The 22,881-nt window shown below is 40.2% G+C and overlaps 1 protein-coding gene across 4 annotated transcripts in view; it reads left to right on the forward strand.

Annotated features, from left to right (window-relative positions):
• Window positions 1-444: 444 nt before the first annotated feature.
• Window positions 445-22,881, forward strand: part of LOC137236981 (trypsin-1) — a 709,096-nt gene continuing 686,659 nt past the window's right edge. Inside the window, exons 1-2 of one of the 4 annotated variants that reach the window (XM_067760092.1) lie at window positions 445-651; window positions 1,577-2,222. In XM_067760092.1, coding sequence (XP_067616193.1) covers window positions 1,949-2,222 — 274 coding nt within the window. In that variant the 5' untranslated portion in view covers window positions 445-651; window positions 1,577-1,948. Of the gene's footprint in view, window positions 652-1,057; window positions 1,217-1,279; window positions 2,223-22,881 lie in introns of those variants that run through there. The other 3 variants (XM_067760091.1, XM_067760090.1, XM_067760089.1) reach the window with 3 other exon arrangements.

Below are 22,881 nucleotides of genomic sequence, written 5' to 3' on the forward strand. Positions count from 1 at the left end.
TTCGAACTTCACAGTCCACATTTTCTTTTAGCACACTGTGTGGAGTTGTCACTCAATTTTTACACACACTTATGCAATTGTTTTAGTATTTGTGTGGCCGGCTCTGCTTTAAATGTATCTCTGATATATATGGGCACCAGAGGTCTGCTTTGAGTACTATTAAAATTAGTACACTTAGTAATGAGCCAAAAAATTGTGTCTAAATGTGTATTTAGTCAAGTACAGACAAATACTATGAGTGACTAGCACATAAAATAGAAAACACATACGAGTGCCCAGCAACACGTATGTCACATACATATATGACATTGTTGAGTATAAACTGAAATCATAGTCGCTTTAACTCAGTATCATGTTGGTTTCGTGTGTAATACACTGTATACTCCGTTTAATATCGGTTTTTCTTTAGCGCTGTATTCAGTTTAGTTTCGTGTACATCATTGTTTACTATATAGTTTGGCAGCTTAAGTAGAGGTTATGTTGCGAATAGAGTGGAAGGCAGTGGACTAGGCAGTCGAATGTCATATAATGAAGGAATGGTGTTCGGAGATTTTTCAAAGTTAAAAAAAAAATGATAAAAGCTTTAATATAAATAAAAATATTGTTTTAATAACAACAAAAATGCCATATATATTCTGTATACATAAATTTGTAAGTATTATCTCACTTGAAAATTTGAATTAAATAATCTAAAGTTTTGTTTTGAAACTGAGTCGAGACCTGTGCGTGTGAATGTGCGAATTTTCACCGATCAGCTGTTAGTTGCGCTACTTGGTAAAATTTAGAATGGTGTACATCGTTGCGTTGCTAGCGTCAGAAGACTTGTATGACTATGTTCATTTTATTGTACTAATAGTCATACTGATTCAAATTAGTGTTTTCGTATAACACAGTTGACTTTCTTGCTCAATAAGACAATTGAGTACTGAACTGCTTCGTGGCTTATGAGCGGTTATTCATTTTACTAAGCATGACTATGTTAATGTGTTTTAGTGGATATAAGTGCTTGATATTCTTTGTTTGTGTACTCACTAATACAAATTTTGTGGTTAGTCCACTATTAACCTTAAAACATGAATAATTGCAGCTCACTGATCGGCACACACGCTGGGTCTCACCCAAACATAGACTTCCTTACTTGTTGATAAGGAATTTTGGGATGGGTGTTTAGTTAAAAATTTTATTGCAGTACATATTATTTGTCCCGTTTTTGGAAGTTAGTATCTAGAAAAAATTGAGCTCAAGGTTGGATTTTTACAGTTAAATGTGTATTTGATTTGGGTTTTATTTGTCAATGTTTCGACTTCAGTCTGAAGTCATCCTCAGGACTGTTAACTTAGTTATTGCAGTATATAGACAACATATATTCGCCGTTTTTTCATATTTCTTCAGTATATTAGTATTATCATTCCAATCTAAAACCTATCAAGTTGAGATTGCCTTATTAAGAGTAAATGAATTTTAGTTCCTTTGTTTAATACAAAGTTCAACATGTTTTGTGCTGTGAATAGTTCAGTTTTCATAACAATTTTTTACACAATTAATTAAAATGTTCGTTATTTGTAATCTTTTACAGCCAAAATCCGCAATCCTTCTAGATATTAGCAATGAGCCGGTCGGATAATCGGATATACAAGATATACAAATGGGTCGGATAAATTCGACAACATTTTTTTATATTTATATACATATGTATATTTTCGAATAAATTTCAATAAATTTTTGTAGCCATCATAGCCTTATATCAAAACTAGATTTGCCAACTCAACAGATTATTTTAAAGGGCCAGTGTCGCCATGCTTATTATAACTCCAATGCAGATTTTATATTGGACGTTATATAATTCACTGTAAATTAATGCGTAAAAATTGGAATACTACTCGTTAAATGCTTTTATGAAAGTAAATGATTAACTTAATTAGTACATTAAATCGGACATGTAAAATGAATGACACGCCAAAAAATGCATAATATGAAAATATTGGTCATTTTATTTTTGGGTTTAGTGATATTTGCATATCATTCTCCAACAAGTGGAGAATCTTACCATTCAAAAGAAAAGGGGGTAAATTCCTCAATAATTTTAAAGACAAATAGAAGGGGTAAATTCCTCTTCGATGCAATATTCCGAGTTAGCGTAGGACTTTCACAAGCATTTGGCTACGACGGAGAGGAATATTCTGATTACAATGACGATATTAATATCAAAACATGTGAATGCGGTAAGTCGCTGATCACTTTTTAAAGTGCCTCTAATTATTAATGCGGGTTGACTCAGTTTTTTCTATACGTTTCCTCCGGTTACCATAAATTTCATCGAAAAAGGGACCAGCATTTGTTCTCCTTTATTGGTACACAAGCAATGTAATCAACAACCTGATATATGCTTTCGTATTTAAAAAAAAAAAACGCAGTCATTCAAAATGTGTGCGATCGACCTATCCCAACAGCAAAGTCGTAAACTAAAGTTTTGTTAACAATGACATGTCTCAGACATTCTGTTGAAAAGGTGTACGACCCTCAGCGATATCATTAATAAAGTCGTATCTCGGAAAGCCTGCTAAACAGCTATGGAATCGTAACATACGATAAGGGATCGAAAACTTATTTCACTCAAGCGATAAATATTAGGCTATCCAACTATTTAAAAATAATAATAATATATTATAGATCCAGAGAGTACGCGGTGACCCTAGTTCACATAGTTCATTAATCCCACACACCGTTTCGGAGCTATTGTGATTTAAAAAACGGCATTCGATCACGGATCGTAAGTTACGATTCGGCCCCTGCGGTCCCATTTTGAAAATTTCCAGTTGGGAAAATTTCTAGTTGTTATTATTTATTAAATTTATTTCCATTTTATTTTTATTTTATAAAATAGTGTACCGATTAAAGTTCTTTGCGAACTTTGAAAAGGAAATATATTAAATTAAATGCGTGTCTCTTCTGTCAAAAAATGTTTTTTTTTTGTTTACGTATAACACAAAAATGGCTTCATCGAAAACAATAAGTATTACAAATTTATATTGCTCAACGTATTGTATTTTTACATTTCTAGCACCGACTGATAACAAAAAGAAAACTTCGAGGACCTTATTTTGCGCACAAACTCCAATTCTTGATGCTGTTTGGTTTTAATAAGCAGATTTAAAAAAAATTACATATGCTGCCGCTGAAGTACATGTGTGAAGACTCAGTAAATTAAGAATGCAATTTTGCAAGTCTTCGGTACATTTTCCGGTATTGCCATATTTATAGATGCTAACTTTTTCCCAATACGGAAATTGTAGTTCTTTATCCGTTAATCGTTGTTACCAATACAAATATTTCTTGTTTCAAAGTTCTTAGTTTTTATACAAGTTTTTTAAATTTTCAAAGCTACGTACCTTACATGGCTTAATACCTCTTTGTGTTGTGTGTGAAAAAATTATATATACGAAAATGACCACTTTCAAAACTATTTCCAAAAAATCCTCTTACTTTTTGTATGTCACTCCAATACACAAACTCTTAACATAACACAAATATTTGAAATTATTTATAAAATACACAACAATTTTGAATTTTAAATCTTTGAAAATGTTTTTTTCTTGTACATGCATTAAAAAAAAAAATAATAAAGAAAACCCTGCAAAAATGCAAACTTAAATTTTGCGAATCATCTGCCGTAATTGTTTGTAGTTTCCAATAAAGCGGTGTCACTGAAAATGACCAGCGGCTCTTTCGTGGTCGTTATATATAGACCGGTACCGCTTTTGTAGAAAACCAAGCCTTCAACATTTGGTTATCACCTTCTGAAATTTCAATCGCTTTTACAGTTAAATTAAATTTAGAAACTATATATAAGGTGAGGCGACAAGCCATCCACATAAGTATGTGATGAAATTTTTATTTGTCAAAAACACCTTCTTTGCCCGCCTTGGCGTTAAAGTCGCCTAGCACGACTTTTGTATCATGGCGGGGCAGTGCTTGTATGTGCGTTTTAATCGTTCATAAAAAGCGTCTTTCACCCCATCGTCTTTATCCTCTGTCGATGCATAGGTGCAGATGAATGATATATTAAAAAATTTTGCTTTTATTCGGATAGCGGCAAAACGTTCGTCCACAGGCTTGAACGCCAATACTTGGCGACAAAGTCTTTCTCCCACCATGAATCCAACGCCGTAACTGCGCTTATTTGTAAGGCCATTCCAATAGATGTTACAATTTTTAATCTTCTTCCTTCCTTGCTTCGTCCAACGCATTTCTTGGATGGCGGTGATGTCAGATTTTGCTTTGATGGGGACATCAACCAGCCCGACATCTGCACCAATCCTATTCATGAAGCGGGCGTTCCAGCTGCATGCCCTCAAATCATTATCCTTCAAACGTTTGCATTGGTCGTCATCAGTAAAATGTTGTCTTTTCATCCGAGGGTTGTTTTTTCCTTTTAGTGGAGTGTGGTTTGACGTGGCGGGTTCCAAGCCCAGCGCACAACCCGCTCAGCGGGGATGAAAGTATTATTTGTACGTTTATATAGCGAGCCGCTTGATCTAATGGTGGACAGACGCTGCCAATGAAAGAACCCCCAACGAGCCCCTAAACGAGTATATCAGAGTCGCCTAGCCAGGTTGTCACCTTCTCATATTAGCTCACCACTAAACAGATGTAGTGAGACACCGGAAGTAGTGAGCTGCTTGAACCGCATACAAAAGAATAGCTCTAGCCATTCCCAGGTGAATGGCGGTCAGAAGCTTTCCCCACTTTCGCGGACTCTTACACACCACTCCACCCTCCCCAAAACCAAACGATTTACCGCAATCGCGGCAGTTCCTCTACACTCTGTTAAAATTGTGATACGATACAGAACGTAACTCGTCAAAACAATATTGTCTCTCACACGATCAGTAATTTAAACGTCACGGTTGCCACTGTGATCGATTTGGACCAAAAACGGCTTTGGATTGGATTGGAATGGTTCCAATCCCGCTTAGTCCGTTGGTCCCTTTACCAAAAAGATTCTAATTCTTACTGTGGTAAAAATGCTCAGCACTGCCCAATAATTTGGTCCATTGAGTGTCGATATATCTGAAATCGATTTTCACTAACCCACATCCAAAAATAATTGACTTTAGTGCAATTCTTACCACATTTGCGAGAAGTGTCGCATGGCAAAAATTTGCTTAGAAACAAGGAAAGTTTCGGATTTTAGGGCGAAAACTGTTCGTTGATTCATGATGAAACAACGGAATTATCAGGAAAGAAAGGCTCGGCCCAAACCCCTCGAAGGTATGTGGTGCCTTGTAGTTTTTTTCTTCCACCTTCTGATGCGGCCAATACGAAGGGCGACGAGTTGACTGGATTGAAAACTAAATTAAAGATTACCTCTTATTCGTTTTGTATTATGGGCGCATGCCCTCCCCGCATTTATATTCAGGGTATGTATTTGGCCCCACAGACGGGAAGTTCAGCCTACACAATTAAACTTCTCCTAATGATATGAGGCTGATTGACTTTGCCTGTGCTCGAAACATGGTCATATCCAGCCAATACAAAAAAAAAAAAAAAAAAAAAATAACAAAAAAATTATAATCCAGGGGAAAACAAAATAAAGTAAGTGAACAGCGAGTAAAATGCCACATAACCGCACCATCCTAAGGGAGGAGGATCCCTGCAAACTCAGCAAACCCCAACCCATCAAATCAGCCAACGGCAGCAAAAGCTATCGCAGACCCAAGCTGCCCAATCCCAACTTCACGAACACAACATGAACAAAACTCGCTACTAAAAACTCCCTCAAACTCGAAATTCCCAATCTCTGCTGGGAGCGCTGGAAGTGTTGAGCAGCAGATAGAGTTTCTCCAGCAACAATTGTAACTACTCTATAGTCAACAACAACAAAAAGTCCACAACCCACCCAAAAAGTCACTAGCCCGACTCCAGCAGCCAACGAATGGAAGAACGTACTACTCTCTAAACGCCAACGTGAGAGTACAGAGTAAAAAAAAAACAGGCCAAGTTCGAACAATATTGGCTTGGTAAGCGCCAAGTAGATGCCCCAGATACGGAAAATAGCTTTGCCGTTCTTGAAGACGGAGAGCAAGCCAACCCAAAGAGAAAGAACTGAAACCTCCCACAATTTTCGTCGACAAAGTCAGTAATATATCTCCAATGATGAGTTTATTACAAGAAATTGCCCCAAACTCGTTTCACCTAAAGCTAATAGGTAACGAACAAGTCCAAGTCCAGGCATCATCTCCCGATGTCTACAAAACTATCGTGACCCAATTAGAACTAAAGGACACATAGTTCTTTAGATATAAATCAAAACAAGAACGTTCATTTAAAGCAGTTCTTAAAAATATGCACTTCTCGATAGATAACAAAGAAATCGTAGACGCACTCAAAAATTGTTGCCACTCCGTTACTAACATATGGAACATGAAGCACAGAATCACCAAAAAGCCGCTACCTATGTTCATAATGGAGCTCAAACCTGACACCAACAATAAAGAAATTTACGAAATTAAAAGTCTCTTACATAAAAAAATTGTATTCGAGCCCCCACACCCAAAGTGTGAAATACCCCAAAGTACTAACTGCCAGCAAAATAGGCATACGAAATCGTACTGCCGTCGAAAACCGATATGTATAAAATGTGCTGGTAGCCACATGTCTGCAGAATGTAGTCGCAAATCCAAGTCTGATGATGTCAAATGCGCTTTATGCGAAAGTAATCACCCAGCCAATTACAAAGGATGCGCGGCCTATAAAAACTTACAAGACATAAAATACCCATCACTGAGAAAAAAAAACTCACCCAAATACTGTTGACTTACATGGAAAAGAGAAATCCAATCAAAAAGTTGCATTCTCGGGCCAAGCCATCCCAACCAGCAACACCATATCGTATGCTCAAGCCTTAGAAGGGCCCCAACCCAGATCAAACTTACAAAACATAAAATACCCATCATGGAGGAAAAAACTCACACAAGTACTGTTAGCTCACATGGAAAAGAGAAATCCAAGCAATAAGGTGCATTTTTAAGTTAACTCAACCCAACCAGCAACACTCTATCGTATGCTCAAGCCTTAGAAGGGCCCCAACCCCGCTCAAACTCTAGCACTGCTAACTCCAATAACGTAGACGTATCTACCCCAACCCAAAAGGGTAATGAAATGCGGGAAATGATCGCTCTATTGAAACAAGTTATGCAGAAAATCACAACAATGATTATACTTCTTGTCACCCTAACTACTAATAACTGTTCACCCACGACACCTTAAAGATCACTATACGCGACCCCTTAAAGATCACTACCAATGGCCTTTCCAAGCATTTACTTGAAGTAGTGAGTTAAATTAGTTTATATGTATACATATTTCAAATAACTAACTATAACTTACTGTTCCTCCATTTTATTTAATATAATATAGCAGCTCTTTCTGAGCGGTTCGCGTCAGCTCCCTTCTGAGCACCTTTCGTAAATTATCGCGCATATAATTATACATATCACCTCTTAATATCAAATATGTAACTATAACTCTTAAGATCGTTTACTTAATGTTTTACACTGTACATTCGTTTTGTATAAGACATACTATTTGTAAATATACTGCTATTTGCTATTTAGTCTGTTTAAATTGCTCAATTTGTAGACTATTAAATAAAAAAATAAAAATAACAAAGTCCTGCTTTACTCAGCCATCATAAAACCCATTTGGACATATGGAATACGACTATGGGGAAATGCAGCAAACTCAAACATAGAAATTCTCAAAGATTCCAATCGAAAACCCTTAGAATGAATTGCCATTATGTGACTAACAACCAGCTACACAGGTATCTAAAGGTTCCAACTATAGCTGAAGAAATCAAAAGGTATGCTATTTCAAACAACACGAGGCTTCTAACTCACCCCAACCCATTCATTCTAGCCCTGTCAGCAAGAGCACCTAGTTTCACGCGCTTCAAAAGAAAGTCAATCGCGGATCTTCAACACTGACGAATTCATGCCCACCAAGTTTATTAAGTTGTATTAATGAATTCTTAAAAAAAAAAAAATAAATAGATGCACTACTGAGTGCAATCCATCCATGTCCACCCAAGTTTATTAAGTTGTATTAATGAATCCTTAAACAAAAAAATGGATGCACTACTGAGTGCAATTCATCCATGCCCACCAAGTTTATTAAGTTTTATTAATTATGAATTACTTTTAAAAAACCACAAAACTGTTAAATGTATTCTATGTATACAGTTGGAAAAATATATTGCATGCTAAAAAAAAAAATCCAGAACGATGTCCATGCATAAAAATATACCTTATGTTACATGGCTGTCCCTCGATCGAAATACTTGCAATCAGATCGACCACGTTGCGATAGACGGACGGCATACCTGCAGTGTTTTAGAAGTGCGCACGATCCGAGGACCTAACATCGACTCGGACCATTATTTCTTCGCTAAAACCAAGGAACAAAAAACACAAGGAAAGCTAGACGTCGAAAGGCTGCAATTGCTACCGAATTCCAATGATTTAGCAACACGACCCCCACACCTGTTCTCTGAGAGCACAACTCAACCCGACGGCATGCAGGAGCAGTGGGAGCATATCTCCAAAGCACTTCGTACTGCCGCCGAAGAAAAAATGTGTTACCGGCGACTGCGGAAAAACAAGTGGTACGATGAAGAATGCCGCGTTGCAACCGAAAGAAACAACGCTGCCTACAAGGCTACGGTAAAAGCGAACGCAACAGGAGGAGTATGTGAATGCTATAGCGAGTTGAAAAGGGAGCGATGCGCCTTTTTAGGAAGAAAAAAGCAGAGGCAGAAAGGCGTGAGTGTGAGGATCTTGAGCTACTAGCTACAAGAAATAACGCTCGAAAATTTTACCAAAAAATTCGGCGACAGACGGAATCCCGCAATCGATGATGATGGAATAAATGTCCCCCACCCGATTATGAAGCAGTCAGAATAGCAATAACCAGATTGAAAAACAACAAGGCCCCGGGCGCTGATGGATTGCCTGCGAAGCTATTCAAACACGGCGGCGAGAATTTGGTAAAGCGCATGCATTTGTTGCTTCGCAAGATATGGTCGGACGAGTGCATGCCCGACGATTGGAATCTAAGTGTTCTTTGCCCAGTCCACAAGAAAGGGATACTGCAAACTGCGCCAACTATAGCGGAATCAGCCTTATTAATATCGCATATAAGGTCCTATCAAGTGTATTGTGCGAAAGATTGAAGCCCACTGTGAATCGGCTGATTGGGCCTTTTTAGTGTGGCTTTAGACCTGGTAAATCTACCATCGACCAGGTTTTCACAATGCGCCAAATATTGAAAAAAGAACCGCGAAAAAAAATCAACACACATCACCTCTTCGTCGATTTTAAAGCCGCTTCGAGAGCACGAAAAGGAGCTGCCTATATGCCGCTATGTCTGAATTTGGTTTCCCCGCAAAAATCATGCGGCTGTTAAAAATGACGTTGAACAACACCATCATCTAAGTCAGAATGGGGAAGGACCTCTCCGAGCCATTCGAAACTAAAAGAGGTTTCAGACAGAGTCACCCCCTATCGCGCGATTTCTTTATTTTGATGCTGCATAACTTGACCGCTCTGGAAGAAATATTCTATAAAAGCGTGCAATTAATGGCATATGCTGACGACATTGATATCATCGGCCTAAACACTCGCGCCGTTAGTTCTGCTTACTTCAAACTGCAAAAGAAGTACCTGCTGCCATCGAGCAAAAAGTGAGCGCAAAGGCGCCTTGGAAACCACGCTACTGTTGGCAGCCAAGTCGAAATCTTGCCCTGGGGGGCGCCAAATGCTCCACAAAGCAGAACTTCCTGGATGTTTTGTATTTTTGTTATAACGGACATCTGGAAAAAATTTTCTATACTAAAAAATGCATGCATATATCAGGAGCATTTACGACAGGTTGTGGAATAATTGAAAATATATCTATATCTTTTTTTTTTCTCACGTTCAGCGTTACGGTGGGAATTATTAAAAAATGCTTTAACAAAAACTGTCAGACGTGAATCTGAAACACGATGGAGCGCCAGAATACAAGCGGTTAGCGTGATCGTCGATGGGCTAAAGATTGTAGTAGAATACTTAGAACAATTAGCAGACGACACTAACACCACAAGTAACACCAGAAGCGGCGGCCACGGTGGTGTGATGGTAGCGTGCTCCGCCTACCACACCGTATACCATGGGTTCACATCCCCGGGCAAATCAACGGCAAAATTTTATAATTATTATTATTATTTATTGTTAAAATATAATCAAAATTACAAATTAATCTAATTTATATGCACTAGCTACCAGGGCTATCGGCTTAAACAGGTTTAAAGTTTGATTGAAGGCATCACGTATTAGATATTAAATGAGATGAAAAATGTTTAGTTCTTGAAAAAAATTTGACATTCTTATAATATTCTGTTCGGAGAGAACAGATAGAATATGGATTTGGTCTGAGTCTCCGAATGTTGACGAACGTATGGCGGATAGGCCAAGACAATGTAGAAGTAAATGGCATATGGTTAAGCTGTTGTTATTGCAGAAGTTGCAGATGGCTGCGGAGTCTTTGTTATGTGGTGTTGGTGAGTCAGATGTGTATGACCCAGCCTCAGGCATACAAAGCATCGATTCATCCAGGTTTTATGCGCAGGTGGGAATTTAAAGCTCTCGAGTATATTTTTATTTATTTATGTTGTACTAAGCAGATTGTACCTGTGGAGGCACGATTTTAAAGCAAGTTTTGCGGCATTGTCAGCTTTTTGATTTCCGAGTATGCCCGAATGTCCAGGGATCCACATTAGTTTAGTTTATGGTGTATTTTTAATTAACAGTTGTTGCAGGTGGAATATTGGGCCAGCCTGTCATTGTATGTTTTTTGCAGCGGTAAACACTGATTGACTGTTCGTGCATATTAAGGTCTTTTGCTTACTTTTTACGAGATTTAGCGCTGAGACTATGGCCTGCAATTCGGCGTCGAATATGCTAGCGTAATCCGTAAGTATTCCGTGAGAGAGGGTTTTTCCATTTTCGTTCGTAACTGCGAATGCAGTGCCATGGCTTTGCTTGGTGCCATCTGCGAACAGTAGGTTCCAGTCGCTCTCTTTCAGCGGGTTTACAATTCCCAAGAATGCTTGCTTATATATAGTACTGTTGGTGCTCTGCTTCTTTAGTTAACAAAGATTTTCGATAAACATTTGTGAATCAAGTGCCCAGGGTGGTAGCTTGGTTTCCTGGATTGTCATTGGAGCTATTTGTAAACTTAAAGTATCTGCGGGCCCTTTTATCTCGCCTAAGGCTGACTTATGGGTCAATGGTCGCTTTCTTCTGTCGAGTAATTTAAGTTCATGGTGAAGTATGTGAGTATTGTTGCAAAATAGCTTGTATATTATACGAATTCTGAGATAGTTAGTGCAAACTTCAATTGCTTGAAAGCCTCCTTCGGCAAGCAAGTTTTTGATAGGTGTTGTCCTAAATGCGCGTAGACTTCTCGGTACTGCAGCGTGGAATGGTGCTGTGATTTTATTAATGCTAGACTTCGTACATTTACCGTATATTTTTAAACCGTAATCTATTTTGGATTGGATTATTGATTTTGTTATATTATTTGGGAGTGTTCGAGAGAAAAGTTCTTTGAAAGCTTTATGGACCTCTACGCGTTGACGATGGCGAGTACCGAAGAAGATTTAATGAGGAGCTGTACGAGCTATACGCAGATATCAACATAGTCCAGGGAATTAAAACGCAGCGGCTGCGCTGGCTAGGCCATGTTATGCGACTGAAAGATGATGCTCCCGCCAAGAAAATGTTTCTATCGGAACCCGCCTATGGAAGCAGAGGTAGAGAGCGGCCCCACTCTGTTGGAAGGACCAGGAAAACGATTTAAACTGCCTTGGTATGACCAATTGGCGCCGGTTGGTGGAGCGAAGGAGCAACGGGCGTGCCTTGTTTGGCGGCCATAACCGTTTAGACGGTTAAGCGCCAATTAAATAAGTAAGTTTGTGTGCACAAAGCTTTTCCTTGATGACAAGTATTTTACAATGGTAGCTAGTTCACTTCTTAGTTTAATACAGTAGTGCTTATAGCTAAGTTTATTGTCAAATATGACACCTAGTATTTTTATGTTATTTACATTGGCTATGTTGTTTATGTTATATTTGATGTTGATGTTATTACAATTATGTTTTCTACAAACATGAAGGTGCTTACATTTCTCAAGGGAATGTGAGCACCTGAGTGTCGTGACCATTCCTCTGAAGATTCTAAAGCCGTTTTAAACGAAGTTTCGATATCACTTTTTGTCTTATTGTTGGATATCGAGAATAAGTCATCGGCATACAAACAGTATTTAATGTTACGTTGGAGGTTCATGATTTTGCCAACTCCTTCAAAGGCTATTAAGAAAAGGGTTACAGAGAGTGGAGATCCTTGGAGGATTCCATTGTGTTGAGTGTAAATGGAAGAAATGTGGTTGTTTGCCTTGCAGCGAAATTTTCGGTTACTTAGAAATGATTTATTATAGTTAAATATTTTGGGTCCCACTCGCCACTCTTGAAGTTTCCTGAGGACCATGTGGCCTCAGATCTTGTCAAAAGGGTTGGCAATTGATTTTGGCAGTACAGATGAGTGATTTTTTGAGGAAAATTGTTTGGAGAGATAATGGTCTAAGAAAAGTAAAGCATCTAGCGTGCTGACGCCGGCTTTAAATCCGACCTGAAATGATGATAAATGTTTTTTGGTTGTTAAGAACCATATTAACCTTTTTGATATAGTTTTCTCCCTTATTTTGCTCATACATGATATTAAGGAAACGGGGCGGTAACTTTCTATAAGCGAGGGGTCTTTTTGTGGTTTCAATATAGGGACAACTATAGCCATCTTGAAGCTTTGGGGGGATAATTCCGGTGCTATATATTGAATTGTATAGTTGAAGTAGTCTTTGTTTACAAGAATTAGGGGTATGCTTCAGCATTTCATAATTTATTTGGTCAAACCCAGGTGACTTTCATTTGCATGTTTTTAAAGCCGACTCGATTTCCGAGAAATTAATGGCGTTTTCAAGGTAGAGAGCAAGCTCGTCAGTTGTGTCCGCTGCACGCATGTGTGGAATGCTGTGCGCGGAGGCTATGAGCTGTGGCGAAAAGTTGGAAGTTTCGAAAGATTTTCATATTTTATGTGCAAACTCTGATGAAATTGATAGTGGATTTGTGATGATAGTGTTATTTATCATTAATGAGGGGATATCATGGGGACTGTATCTTCCCGTGAGAGTTTGTATTCCTTTCCATATTTTTTGGGTAGAGCAGGTAGGGTTGAGTTCTTTAGTGAAATCTTCAAAACTTTTGGTTTTTGCTTGTCTCTTTTCTCTGTTAAATCGAGCGTTGCACTTTTTGTAAGTTATCAGAGAGTCGAGACTAGTCATTTCGTAGCTTGTTCAGTTCTCGAGACCACCATGGGATATTTCTTGACGCTTTTCGCGGGTTAGTCCGATGTATTGCTAAGTTGGTTGCCTCTCTTATAGCCCTTTGAGTTATTGCGGCTTCTTTATTTGGGTTATTGTTGTCGAAGTCGGGTAGAAGCTTGTCATTTAGCACTTTTACAAATTTTTCCCAGTTGGCTCTCTTAGTATTATATCTAGAAGGTCTGGTAGGGTTGGGAGGATTCTGGGTGGAGATTGCCAGGGAGAAAACTATCGGAAAGTGGTCGCCGTTATGAAGATCTAGAGTATAGCAGGTTATAATGGGAAGTAGTTGTGGTGAACAAATGGTTAGGTCAACGTGTGTAAAGGATTTATGGGTGGAGAAATGTATAGGACTGTTGTTATTAAGGACACATAAATTCGAGGCTGGGATAAAATCTTCAATTATTGTACCTCGGTGTTTAGCGCTTGGTGACCCCCAGAGAGGGCCCCAGCCATTAAAATCACCGCATATTATATTTGATTTGGTTGGATATATGCAGAAATTATGGTGATAGGGTATTGAACGTTGAATTCTACTGCAACTGCTGATATGTTGGAAGTAATGTTGACTCTTCTATGTTTAAGGTTTCTGTGAATTAATATGCCACCACCTTGTTTGGCGAGGCCGATGTTATGGAATTTATGGAAATACGTTATGTACTGCTTTGGGCAGTATGATGAGTGGGTGTGTTTGATATGGGTTTCTTGTAGGCCATTCGTGGTTTGCGATCTTTTAAAAGGGTGCCCAATTATAGGTAATTATTTTGATAGCCTTTGATATTCCACTGGAGAATATCAACAACCATTAATAATATTAACTTTACTATTAGATTTATGTTCTTGCGAAAATAGTCTATATTTCGGGCTCTGGGAGCTCGCATTTTATATCGTTTTGTGTTTTAGATATTGAGGTTAAAAGAGATTGAACTATTGTGTTAGGTTGAGTTGGTTCAATGTGTGTGTTGTTGTAGGGATGGTGTGAACGAAGGAGATTTGAGTATGGAGTAGACGAGGAGGAAATGGTAGGGGCGGTTGGGGTTTCAGTGATCGTTGTTACTATTGTTTTGACTGCAGTTCATGGAGCTAACAGGTAGGGTGGTTGCGGATTGAGCGTGAGAAACAGTAGAAATATTTGTGGGTGAGTACATTCTGTGTTGTCCGTTTGATTTTTCTGAGAGAGATTGAGTAAAGAGATAATATTTGTAGAAGTGTGGGAGTGAGTGTGATTAGAGAAAAGAGTTTGAACTTTAGGTAAAGGGTCGGAGTTAGCAATCAAAGAGTTGGTAGTGGATTGGTGAGGTGATGGGAGTTAAGTGGCTGAGCGGTAGCGGTGGAGTTGTCAGCTGAAGATGTTGAATCGGGTTTGCTGAGAAAGGGAGAAGGCTGCACTGAGCCCAGAATTGCTGAGTAAGATTGTGATTGAGTTGAATTAAAGGGATTTTGCTGTTTATATAATCGTCTTGCTTCAACAAAATGGCATTTGTTCTGTGTTTTTATTTTTAATATTTATTTCTCTTGGAGGTATTTTTGGCAGTCTCTTGCTGAGGCGGGGTGGGGTCCAAAATAATCTGGGCACATTGCGCGTTGGCATGGTTCTTTGCTGTGAGGTGGAAAATTGCAGGTTTCACAGGTAGTGTTGTTTTTGCATCTTTTCATGGTGTGACCCAGTAGTTGGCATGATCAGCATCGCATGGGAGTGGGGAAGTATTCCTCAACTCTCACTGAGTACCATGCTATGTCAATAGTGGGGGGAACTTTATTTATTATTTATTTAATATTTCCTCCTCGTCTGTATGAGCTAAATTTTTATCGAAAATGGTACCCTTGCAAGTATTCAAGGAGTCGTGGAAGGCAATAGATACGGAACATAGGCCACCAAAGCTCTTGCAATTAATAAATTTATCCGCGACGCTTAGAGATTTTGTTAAAATCAGCAAGCTTTCATCGCGTAGAATACTTACTGAAAGGTATTCGATGCTTATGCCTTGGATAGCTTTTTGTTTGTCAAAGACACTGTACTTTCACAGAGGGTTAGCCTCATCAGTGGATTTGATCACAATGAATTTCGGGTCATTGCAGTGATTATTGTGTGTCACTTTTGATAGTGGTCGGAATGGGGCTTTTGTATTTTTTTTTTCTTTTTGCCTTCGGGGAGGTTGACATACTTTCAGAAAGTATGTCAAATCGATTCCCCGAAGGAATCGTGGACCATTTACCCATATACAACACTCAGTGATATATTTTAGTGTATGATATAAGCTGGAGTAATTTAGTTTATGTCGAAAAACTAATTGAAAAGCACGTGTTTGTCACACTTATGCCCACGAAAATTTGTTCAACTACGGATCACACTTGCTTAGCACAACTGCACTGAAAGAGTTAGTCGGTGACTGATCAAAATTTTAGAAATAAGGTTTTTCAATTAGAAGAAAATTTTTCTAAGCGGGGTCCTCCCTCGGCAGTGTTTGGCAAGCGCTGCGAGTGTATTTCTGCCATGAAGAGCTTTCAATGAAAACTCATCTGCTTTGTAGATGCCGTTCGGAGTCGGCATAAAAACATGTAGGTCCCGTCCGGCCAATTTGTAGGGAAAACGAAGAGGAGCACGACGCAAGTTGGAAGAGAAGCTCGGTCTTAGATCTCTGCGGAGGTTATCGCGCCTTACATTTATTTTTAATTTTCATTTAACACCAGAAGTCAAGCGACAGTTCTATTGCAAAATATACTAACTTTTAATTTCATAACATTAGTTCATTTCTGGTATGAAATCTTAGGAGGATTGATCGTGTGCAGCTCAGATTACAAGATGAATTTTAGGAAAGCACATCTTGATCTAAAAACATTAGCGACTGAACTATCCGAAATTCGGGACACTCTCTTTGAAGAAGCAATAGAAAAAGCGAAGTATCTTTGTGAAAAATGGGATATTGATATAGTAAAACGTGTAAGACGGCAAATGCCCGGGTAGAGATGTTGGTCTTTCCGCAGAATGTGAAATTTCTCGCGTTATGAAAAATGTTCTCGATCGTCTCAACAAGGAATACGCACAAGATTTACACCACATGATCTTAATTTAAGATTTGGATTTCTCTTAGGCGTTGGAAATTTGTTAAACAAGGATACTAACGACGAATAAGAACTTGGATTAATTTTGTAATACAGATTTTGACGGAACAGAACTTTTTCTCAAATTTTTGTGAAAAATTAACTGCTATTTATACTTTCTCCAACCTTTTGCTGCGCAGAGCTGAGAATGCCGTGCGACAGTGATCGCACGTTGCATATTCTGCTGTTGCTAAATCAAAGCATTTCGCAACACAACGAAATTTGGCTATTTCGTTGTGTTGCGAAATGCTTTGATTTAGCAACAGCAGAATATGCAAAAGTTGCTGACGTTGTAATGAACTGTGGGAATGATTTGGCGACACCGACGGGTGATATGTTCTACCTGTTGGAAGTGGTGACGATATGTGTGTGTGGCAAATACCTGTGTGCGCAAGGTTGCTTACGCAGCGCGCGTGTATTTTATTTTCCAGCTGTGGGAATTTCTAAATGGGCAGCGGATGAATATGTTAACTCTTCCCTCCTCAAAGATCCCGCAGATTTGGCGACTGAGATTTGTCGTGTTGTTCCCTAACCCGAAAGCTTCTGTTTGGTAGTGATATCTTAAACTCAGGAATTTTGATACTTGACGTTAGCTCCCTCCAGATTACCCATATGAGAATAGTGACCAGAATTAATATTACAAATTCGGAGGACATCACTAGGTCTGTCTTCCTTCCAAGAAATTGCAAGAGCTTAATGTTGCTTATAGTCATTTCCTGAACAAGGTTGATGTCCATTGCTAGGGTCTTATTCCTGATGTTGGTTAGAACGTGTGGTAGGAGCTGAACTGCTGTTCTAGTTATCCTCCAGTAATTTCGGTTGTTAGTTGTGACGGACTCGTTGTTCATCTGTAATATAAAAGAACCAAGGATATGACTCAAGGTTTTACCTGACCCTATGCTTTCATTGAAATTGTTGGGGTAAATTGTGTCTTCCTTGATGATTTCGATCGAGGGCTCGTTGCAGGTAAGGCAACGACAGCTGGCTTCTCCCTCTTTAATGAGTCGAGGTAAACAATCCTCTGCCGCTGATAAGTGTAACGAATTTTGTTCGCAAATCATAGCTGCGGTAAAATGCAAGCAGCTTCCTTTGACGCCGTACGTCTTTAATTTCAGAGCCTCGCAATTCTCGAAGGTGCGCCTTTATATTTAATAGTTGCCAATTTAGCATATCTGTCGTTGAATCGGGTTAATTTAGATTGATGATAGCTTGCTCTAGTCGGCCAATAATTTTGTCGAATTTTTCCAGATCTATAGTATGAATGAGTTTAAAATTTCCATCTATGATCCATCCGTATCCCTCGCGTATCGTTACAATAAGTTACTCGATGTTGAATATATCGTAATCTAGCGCAACAGCGCAGAGGTGGATGCTGTGGGTTTAAATTATGTTTTCGTGAACTTACATACTTTTAAATATTACCCGCAATAAATTCTTATACATAAGCTAGTAAAATTAATAACAATAAGGTATAAGAATTAACATTTCAGATGCTTGGTTTTTTTATGGCTTACTTGTTACAAAAGTTTTCAAATTTTTTTATTGGTTGTGTACTTTTACATATGGTTTGCATGCTTGTAATGGAGCAAGCGTCAATTGCTTTAATTAATAGTTTTACAATCTTTGCTAAATTAAGCTTAAAAGCTAATGCCTTTTTATTTTATTTTGTTTTTTTCTTTGAGAAAGGATACATTGGATTTGTAAAATGACTGGGGTCGTTAGGTTCATTGGGCTCATTAGGTTCATTGGGTTTATTGGATTCATTAGGTTCTTTGGATCAGACCCAGGAAGGCCATGGTTGATGCAAAGGATGTAATAGTTGCATGTTGTATTCAAATGGGACCAGTATAACTCATTTACTGGTAACTGGGACAACCTCAAACCGTGGACTTGCCACACTCTAAAACTTTTGTATGAAATTAAGATTAAAATGGAGGTAAATTCCTGTTGAAATAATTTGGTGTGAAAATACCCATTTTTTGTACGTTATCATGTTGAAAATAAAAAAATGGATGATATTACTATAAAAAAGTGTAATATTTTGATTTACACCCATACACCCAACCATAGACAAGACAAGTAGGCCCAAAGCTGTAAGACAGATGGACCCTAATAGCGAGGTAGCAACTACCTCGAAAGCTGCGAGTCAGAGGGAAGTTCCAGCTACGGAAGTAGGAGATAAGCCAAAGGGAGATAACGCTAAGACTCCGGCTTTCTCGGAGGTGCTAAAGGGAGTTAACGCTAAGACTCGGGCTTTCTCGGAGGTGCCAAAGGGAGATAACATAAAGACTCCGGCTTTTCCCGAGAAGGTGAGTGATGTGGCAAAGCAGTGAGAGCTTATTAGCTTAATACTTAATATGATGAGGGAATAGTCAAGTAAGCCCCTTCCAACCTTTGATTCGGGGGGATGGTATAATGGTGTGAAAATGATAGCGTGCGACAACATCGCGAGCTTGCGGTGGCTGGAGGAAGTGGTTTCAAACCTCCAAAGGCAAGGCACGAACACGCGGTTTGAGGTGGTGGATAAAGCGCAAATCTCCACGGTCTCAAAAGTTAAGGTATGGATACCACGCGTGATGAAGACGGAGTATACACTGCGACTTCTGTAGAATCAGAATCCCAACATACCGACACAGGATTGGAAGGTACTCACTGTATCTCGGCCTACCGAGGAAGGTCAGATCTACATCTTCCAAATAAACAAGCAGGTGGAGGACATTTTGTACACGCAGCTTGCCAAATGTCCTTTGGCACTGGCAAAATTTACATGCGACTTAGGAAAGAAGTCCCGAGGATAAAAATCTTAACACGCTAGAGGTTTGCGAAGTCGAAAAGTACCTCAAAAGCCTAAGGGGAAAAAGACAGGCGGAGGTCCCCGACGTCACCACTAAGGTGTTAGAAGGGGACCAACCGCCAAATGGTGCTGTGACTCGCACAGAGGAACACCCGGCACAACAGTTACGAGAGCCTGAAGGGAGCCTCGAATACTCTAAACCAAAAGGGAAAGGGGAGGAATACGACGTGACGACGAAGGTGCAGGAGGGGGACAAACAGCCCAATGGTGCTGCGGGTCCTACAAATAAACCTCCAACATAGTAAAGTGGCGTCGAGCGAACTCCTCCTGACAATTGAGGAGGGTTCGTTTGACGTGGCGCTGATCCATGAGCCGTGGCTCTCATCGGGAGGAAAGGTTTCTGGACATATCGCGCGCGGGTTTGGCGTTTACTACGCGCAAACGGAAGGACGGGTCCGAGCTGTAGTAATGGTAAGGAAACAGCTGAAATCATATATGCTGCCTAATTACACCACTAAGCACCTCACAGTGGTGGCCGTTGACCAAAAAAATAAGCGGGCATTTATCCTGGCGTCCTGCTACATGGCCCATGCTGCGGAGATTCCACCTATGGAGTGCAAAAGGCTAGTACAGGAGGAAGGGCGAAAAGGGCGGTTGGTCATAGGTGCAGATGCAAATTCGCACCACAATGCGTTGGGAGGAGCAGTTAGGAACGAGAGAGACGAATCTCTATTTTGTTACATCGTGCAAACCAATTTGCATATAGCCAACAGGGGAAATGTCCCCACATACATTGGTCCAACATCCAGCAATGTTCTGGATATTACATTGAGCTCCGAGCGTGATATATCAAAGTATGATTGGATGGTTCTTCATAGACCATCCTTCTCCGACCATGCGTATATCAGCTTCAACATCCCCCTAAAGAGGGTAGAGAAGGGGGGAACCGTTAGAAACTCTATGTCAACGAACTGGACTAAATTCCAGAAACAGGTAGAAACAAAGCTGGGAGAACCCAAAGAGGTTGCCAATGTGGAGGAACTGGAGGAGTCGAATGAATTCCTAACAAGGACGCTTATGACTGCGTATAACAAAGCTTGCCCTCTAAGAAGATTCAGAGGAAAAGCAAAGCCGCCGTGGTGGAGCAATGAGCTGAGTCTTCTAAGAAGACAGGTAAAAGAAATGTTTAGGCTCGCAAAGACCGCGGAAAGCGAAACGCGTCGGGACGTGCACAGGGATCTATTGAGGATCTACAAGCGAGAAATTTCCAGAGCGAAGATAATCTCATGGAAAAGTTTCTGTACGGACATAGGAGTGCTCCAGCGAAACAGCACGGTTGAAAAAAGTCCTTCCAAGGGGAAACAATAAAGAAATAGAACGGGGAATGGTCACGCAATAGTGAGGAATCCCTTGAGGTGCTTCTCGACACATATATCCCATTGGGAGACGATTTAGAAGAGCCAGCAGATATCACTCACACTTCGATCACGGAGCGGGTAGTGCGGGGCTTGGTGATCGATACCAAGATCGAATGGGCAGTGAAAACGTTTTGTAAGTTTAAATATCCGGGCCCATACGGTATATTCCCGGTCATGCTACAAGTTTCAAGTACGGCGGTCGTGGAATGGCTTGAAATAATATTCGATGGGTACATAAGGCTGAATCATGTACCGCACTCTGGGAGAACTGCTCGTGTAGTTTTCCTACCAAAAGCGGGGAAGATCGGTCACGTGTATCCCAAAGACTATAGACCCATTAGCTTAACGTCATTTCTGCTCAAAACCTTTGAGAGGCTGATAGATGTGTACATAAAGTCCAACGTGGATGAAAAGCTGCTCTCCACAACACAGCATGCGTACACCAAAGGTGTATGCTTTAGGAGTCTCCTTGTACATTGCCGGGGCATTCAGTAATGTTTCTAAATGGGCGATTATGGATGGTCTTAATTACATTAAAGTACATCTCGCATTAATCAGATGGATCGGCTGCAGGAAGATTACATCACAATGGAGATTGTACGAGGCAACCAAATCAGTGGACAAGGGCACGCCGCAGGGAGGCGTGCTATCACCTCTGCTGTGGACGCTAGTCATCAACCAATTGCTCAGGCGATGCGATGAGGGACCCGTAAAACTTACGGCTTACGCAGATGACGTTGCAATTGTCATAAGTGGAAAGTGCCTTCTAACGATTAATTCTTTGGTGGATCGGGCGCTTCGGGATATATACCTGGGCGTCTAATGTCGGGTTGAAATTCAATGCGGAGAAGACGGATATGGTATTGTTTACAAAGAAGTGCAAGGTCCCAAATTGAACCAGGCCTAAGTTAGGAGGGGTGACTTTACAGTAGAAACCTTGCACCAAATATCTAGGAATCATCCTAGACAGTAAGCTGTCATGGAAGCTTAACGTGGAGGAGAGGATGAAGAAGGCTTCAACGGCACTTTATGCATGTAAAAGAATGCTGGTGTGTACGTATGGCCCCCTCATTGTCATTGGGTTTTTACAGTGATTGTAAGCCCTATTCTAAACTATGGAGTTCTTGTTTGGTGGAAAGCCACACAAAAAACAACATACCTCAAAAAATTAGAGGGTGTATTCAGATTATCGATGCTTAGCATTACGAAAAAAACCCCGACGGCTGCACTGTATGCCATTCTGCACATTCCACCTGTAGACCTGGTAGCAAAGAACATAGCATTAACAACTGCAAACAGGCTCGGTGCCTCGGGCAGCGTGAGCGCCGACCGTATGGTCATAGTAGTATAGCGTCATCAATCACAAGACGAGCAGACTACCTGATTCCTTATCTGCGCTTCGAGGGAGATCTTAAGGCCACAATAGAGGTGGACGGTTGGCGCAAGGGTGCGTAACTGGGGGACGAAGCCATACATGTATACACAGATGGTTCCAAAGTAGTGGAAGGAGTAGGGTCTGTGGTATACTGTGCTAATCCGGAAATAAGCAGACCCTAAAAGCTGCCGGATTACTGTAGAGTTTTCCAAGCGGAAATATTAGCCGTAACCAAAGCACTAGAAACCCTGGAAGAGAATAGCTTAAGCTTCAACCGTGTTAACTTTTATATTGACAGTCAAGCTGCAATTAAGGCAATAATCTCGCACAGCACAGCATCTAAATGGGTGTTAGAGTGTAAGCAGTCTCTAGAGAGAATCGGAACAGGGAGAAGCATACATCTGTATTGGGTCCCAGGGCATATGGGAATAGGTGGGAATGAAAAGCGGACGAACTAGCTAAAAAGGACGCATCCCTTGAAGCTTGCTCCGTAGGCGTCCCAATTAGACTGGGCGAGATTAAGCGAAGGCGAGAGGTGCACATGATCGACCAAGCGGGAGAGGCGTGGGTTCAAGCGCGGGGCTGTAAAGTGTCGAAGATTATGTGTAGGTCTTACAATCTTAAACTGACAAAGTTGCTTCTATCATTAAAAAGAGAGGACTGTAGACTCATGACGGGTATTCTGACTGGACACTCCCTTCTGGCCTCACATGCCT

The sequence above is a fragment of the Eurosta solidaginis genome, chromosome 1 (genome assembly GCF_040869045.1).
Source record: "Eurosta solidaginis isolate ZX-2024a chromosome 1, ASM4086904v1, whole genome shotgun sequence".
NCBI classification, from domain to species: Eukaryota; Metazoa; Arthropoda; class Insecta; order Diptera; family Tephritidae; genus Eurosta; species Eurosta solidaginis.